The sequence below is a fragment of the Periplaneta americana genome, chromosome 5 (genome assembly GCF_040183065.1).
Source record: "Periplaneta americana isolate PAMFEO1 chromosome 5, P.americana_PAMFEO1_priV1, whole genome shotgun sequence".
In the NCBI taxonomy this organism is placed as follows: Eukaryota; Metazoa; Arthropoda; class Insecta; order Blattodea; family Blattidae; genus Periplaneta; species Periplaneta americana.
The window spans coordinates 51,595,034-51,601,033 of NC_091121.1; the positions used below are offsets into that span (position 1 = coordinate 51,595,034).

At 37.2% G+C, this 6,000-nt stretch overlaps 1 protein-coding gene across 1 annotated transcript in view; it reads right to left on the reverse strand.

Annotated features, from left to right (window-relative positions):
• Window positions 1-4,005, reverse strand: part of tst (superkiller complex helicase subunit twister) — a 50,751-nt gene extending 46,746 nt beyond the window's left edge. The window contains exons 1-3 of the mRNA XM_069825620.1: window positions 3,804-4,005; window positions 2,853-3,032; window positions 1,895-2,120 (exon numbers count right to left, since the gene is read on the reverse strand). Of these exons, the coding sequence (XP_069681721.1) occupies window positions 1,895-2,120; window positions 2,853-3,032; window positions 3,804-3,839 (442 nt within the window). The 5' untranslated portion in view covers window positions 3,840-4,005. The remainder of the gene's footprint in view (window positions 1-1,894; window positions 2,121-2,852; window positions 3,033-3,803) is intronic.
• Between the last annotated feature and the right edge of the window lie 1,995 nt (window positions 4,006-6,000).

Consider the following 6,000-nt stretch of genomic DNA (forward strand, 5'->3'; position numbering starts at 1 on the left):
AGCATCAGCACGTAGAGCTGAAAACCCGGGTTCAAATCCCGGCGCCGGAGAGAATTTTTCTCCGTTCCATTACTCTTTCATCGTATGCTAAAAAAGTAGTTTCAGTTATGTTTATGTGCAGCGATTTCTACTAAGCTATTGGATTTTGTTCACATTCATTATCTCCAAGTAAACTGAACAAGAAAATGATACGTAAGACTTATAATAAACATGCACTCACGCACACGCAAGCGCAGGTGTTTAAAAAATACTAAATGGCAAATTTTCAGGAAGCATTCCTCACATGCTAACACTGAAAACGTTTATGCCAGCATTTTTTCAACCTTTAGATACTGCTATGGTGGGCCTCTGTTTACTTTGAATAGTTGGTATAAATAATAAGGCATTATTAGTTTTACCCTGCCGTCGAAAGTATGATAGGTTCGATTGTCTCTTGGGTGAGGTGGTACAAAAGAAAACACTCAACATAAATAATAAACTATCTGCTTACATTTATTAATTAACACTTCCGGAAATTGGAAAATGAACAAAAAAGGCTGCAGTAGAAATACAATCACCGATACGTCACCAATGCATCGAAACTGGCTTGCCACTAAAGGTCACTGAACTGGCATTCACCATTACACACACTAGTTACACCATCTATACCCAGAAATTGTAGTATAAGTAACTTGCCAGACAAGTCCAAACTTGTCTGATGCGGCAGAAAGCACTAATACCAAACCAAACACAACCAATGTAATATACACTTGACGAATGCCAGCTTATTCATGAATTATCTAATACTCTACATGAAATCAAATATACTTCTACTAATTAAAGTAACTTACAATTACTGACATATAAAAACCTGTTACCAGCTTGGCCACGTTTCTGCCTGTAGTAAGACACTATCCCTGATCGAGCCCCGACTACAGCAGTACACGTCCCCGCCCGGACTGGGTTATCTGTGATCCCATCACAGATAGCCGCTAAACAAAAACCCCTTAGCTCTCCATGGCTGTCACACAACCATACTCTTCGAGCGTCGGTCCCAAACTGCACCACGTCAAGCGTTCCTCCTCGGAAAACCGACGCTAATTAATAATTAATGTGAACAGGGCCAATGAAAATCTAAAGCCCATGTCCGTGATGAATTAAATTCGCTCCTTATACGTGAGAAATAAGAGACCATGAATGGCGGGAAGAAAACAAGCTATCTATAAAAAGGAAGAATGACCTAAAATGGCGAAATAGAAAGCCATCTATGAGAAGTAAGAGTACTAACAATAAGAAATATGACAAGAATAAAGAAGAAAAAAGAAAAGGAAAGAAAGAAACACAGTGTGCCGAAATTAAAGCAGCACAATACTTCCGGACTGGCAAAAGATAGGAAAAAATGTTGCATCAAGTTGTTTTCAGAGTTTATTTTTAACCGTCATTATTGAAATACAGTATACAGCATTTAAATTCGAAAGTTCCCAAAAACTCCTTTGTGCAAATTCGAACTAATATCTAGATGCAGACAGAGAACATATCCAGATGCGCTATGAAATGGAAGAGCCACACTACTAATGCAGTAATAGAAATCCAATTGTGCCTATTTAGCAACCATGCTGGTACATGACCTGCACACAAGCTTAATAATGGCACTATATTGTACATAGTAAGCATTCTTTTGAGACTGCTGGATATATGATGGACTGAAATTACGTCAAATTATGATTCTCTTCCCTAAACAAGATGTCGTTTTATTAATAATTCTGAACTTTAAAAAGAGAAAATAGAACTGTGGAGTTGGAGCAGTGAAGGCAGAGTCAAGTTCAATTTTGGGTGGAGCTGAAGTCTCTTACTGGTAATATGAACTGGTTCCACTAAATTTACTGAGTCATGCTGTAGTAAGTATATTACTAACTGTTTACAAAATCTATTTCCGCATCTTGCTCGTCATTTTCATCCTCTAACAATTCAGGAAATCCTCCTGGCCAGAATGGATAATTGGTAGAACTGCCTCTCACAGCTTCGCTTGGTGGCCCAGGTGCCCGTCTCAGTGACATGGAATTCTTGGCTGTCTGCCCCATGTCGTCCACTGGAACCTCCCGAAACTGCAGTAGCTTACCAGTTGTTGGATCCCGGTCGACCTGAACAGTTCAGATTTAAATAATATTCAGAATTGTCTTCAGTTCAGATTTAAATAATATTCAGAACTGTTTTCAAAGGACGAAGATGCAAAAGTGGCTTATTAAACTGCAAGTTTTCCGTTGCTGATGTACATAACTTTTGTCAAGTAAAAATATGGGAGGGGAGAAGGTACCCTTCTCAATCAAGCCACTAAAATGCCTAATGTTTTTCACTGACCAACAAAACAGAGTAATTATCTAGATTATTTATCGCAACATGCCGACCTATTACTTATTCTGCATTCTTTAACTATACACAGAAACAAATCGAACCTAAGCCAACCTAATCATTGTGGTATTATTTAAACAATTCCATGCAATCTACATAAATTCTGGTATAACTAGTAGGTCGAACATAATGAGCTACATGATCTAGATAGCCTATCGCTGACCTTTCGAAATGTCGTGATCTCTGTACTTCACCAAATACAGACAAGGCCTAATAAAAACCTCTTCTACATCGTAATCTCACGTAGATCTGATTGGTGCTTGTTGGCAACACTGTGTAGAATTGTCAGAAACGTTCTCACTATAGCTGTTTTACTAAATTATTAAAAATTCATTTCATAATTACTACACACATCTTCCTGTAAACCTGTCATTATGGAGGCTGGTAAGAACACAACGACGATGTCCATAACACCTCACTGTTGTTTCCAATATGTCTACACTCTACAAAATTTTGTCACAAACCTTAAGTGTGGTTCCCAAAGGGGCAACATCGAAGTGATAAAGGGAACATGGATTCCGTTCCCTGGGCCAGTACTTCTGAGCCTGTTCATAGTCATGTATAGGCAGGCGATCTGGACACAGCAAGTATTCCTTTAACTGTTTCTCAACGTCTGGCAACACTGGAGGGGGTCCGAAAGGTAGCTGTAAGCAGAAATAACAAATAGAAAGTAGCCTTGAGACCAGATTTAAACCTTGAGAGACAAAAATTCAGTAATTAGGGCATAATACTTTAAATTACTCATTCTGTGAAACAAAAGTAATCTAAAAAATAGCGACCACTTTATACAACAATTTCATTGACAAACATGTCACACTTTATGTACAAGGGAACATATTATGATACTGGGGAAGTAAGAGATAACAAGACGCCAGTAGTTACGAATAATATCTTAAAATTAATTTTAAGCAATCTTCAATACTAATCGAATTTAAAATAAGCATATCAATACCGGAGTGTATGTGTGTGTGTGTGTATATATATATATATATATATATATATATATATATATATATATATATATATATATTATTTATTTATTTCAAGTTCCATGGTTAGTTTACCACTTTAAAGCTAATTTATCGCTTTCTTATTGTTACTTTCACTCAATATGATTAAAATACAATTAAAATCTCATCTGTATCTCTTATACTAATAAATATATGACACAAATAATATACCAGTAATACAAATTTCATGAGTACCGGTATGAATATAACCTACACGCAACAGAGTGCCAAATGAAGGTTATGTTGCCTTACAATTTATTTTCATTATTGTTAAATAACAACAGTATCACTTTAATAGTAGTACCAGGAAAATAAGTATTAATGACTACGTGTTTAAATTTATAATACAAATCAATTTCATTGTCGTTTTTCATCCCTCTTTGTAAAATTAATTAACAAGTTTACCTGAACTTCATATTCAAATTCGTCTTTCTCAGGCATTTTAAGATCAAAACGACATACGCTGTGCTCTTACATGAACGCATAAAAATTTCTACGCAATGTCTACCGCATTGTTGTATGCTTATTGCAGAAATAGTACGAGCATGCCAGGAAAGCCGTAAAATAGTCGACAAACGTCATCAACGATCGTAAATGACAGGTTAATTTAAACAGGGTAGCCAACTACGGACATGAAATTGTAACAACTACATAAATTGTAATGTGCTAAATAATAGTACTTCAAAGCAAATTCTCATAATATATATCTTATTTATTATCTCTTTGTTAATCGTATGAAATTAAAAATTCCCTCGTATGTGAATGCTGAAATGTGTCTATGCACGATCGACTCTTATTTTGCTTCAATAGGATTTTAACAGATGGCAATATAAGCCGACCAACAGTGCTACCTACTGTTCAGTATTAAAATTAATTACACATTCTAGTAAAATTTGCGCACGCAATGGTTCCGAAAGTGAGGGTCGCGACCTCCGGGAGGCTCGTCAAAAGAGCTGAGAGGCCGCAAGATGATTTCCGGAAAAAAAAAAAAAAAAAAAAAATTAGCATACATTTATGTTGTATTTATAAATATAAATAACGCTGAACTTAAAAATAAAATGCTTCTTTAGTCATAAAGTAAAAAAAATTAATGCTCTAAATGTGCCTGTTTTTGAGAAAGTAGCTTCTCAAATTTTAACTCTATATTCGACACACATAGTGATATTTTAAATTCCAAGGAGATTTCTCGCTTTTGTTTTGATGGCAATCATAGGCTAGAAACTTATTTTGCATAAATATGAGTTTGCAAATGCTATAAACAAAATCTAAGAGCGTACCTATTTTACAAGTTCCAGGTATTCTTCTATTCTTTTAATCCAAAACTGGTTTACGCTCTGTGAAGAAAAGGTATAGTTTCAGCATTCAATTAACAGATAGGCCTACTAGGTACATATTTTAATGATTTTCTTTTCTGATATATATATATATATATATATATATATATATATACAGGGTGTATCAAAAATACGTGTACAAACTTCAGGCATGGGTTCCTTACACCAAAAGAAGGAAAAAAGTTCATATGAACATATGTCCCATAATCCTTTGTTTCCCCGTTAGGAACTGTTCAACACATTGGTACACTCATAATATGCAACACACAAAACTCATAACCAATGCTCGAAATGTCCTCCTCTTGCTTCTAGACATGCATGCACTCATCGAATCATGGACTGTCGCACCCTTTCAAATACTCCGGGATGATGTTGAATGGTTTCGCAGGCTTCCGTGACACGTCGATGAAGAGTTTCTTGATCCGGGATGTCTGCTCCATAAACCAATTGTTTAAGGTGCCCCCAAAGATAAAAATCCAAAGGATTGAGGTCGGGAGAACGTGCTGGCCATTGAACTGGTCCTCCTCTGCCTATCCATCTGTCATGGTAGACACCAGTCAGTGTATCTCGAACAAGGCGACTAAAATGTGCTGGAGCCCCATCATGCATGAACCACATGTTTTGTCTTATGTTCAGAGGCACATCTTCGTACAGTAATTCTGGAAGAGTGTTTTGGATAAAGTCCCTGTAGATAGCACCTGTAAGACGTGCTGGTAGAACGTATGGACCTACCAGACAGTCACCTACAATTCCAGCCCACACATTAATCCTAAATTGTTGCTGATGTCTAGCCTGAAATACAGCACGAGGATTACGATCTGCCCATACGTGTTCATTGTGGAAATTGGTAATTCCATCTCTCCCAAACGTTGCCTCGTCTGTAAACAAAACTGATGAGACAAACAATGGATTGGCTATTTGTGCTATAAACCATCGGCAAAAGTTCTCCCGTGGTGGATAATCGGCAGGCGAAAGGCCCTGCACACGTTGCGGATACAAGAGCTGCTCGTGAAGTACCCTCCATGCTGTACTGTGTGATGTAAAGTAGAGCCACTCTTTGCATCCCCAGCTAAAGACAGAAGCTACCGCATGCTGAGCGGTTGCCTTTTGAAATAAGACAGTCCCCCAACCTTTTCTGTCCACTAGAGGGATGGGGTAAGCTCTGTTTCCGCTTTCTGAGACAAACATAAATGTTGCCAATTCTCCCCTGAGACACCAACATGCAGTCTTTCTTACATGTTCAAGCAATTCACACGTGTTTTTGTTCG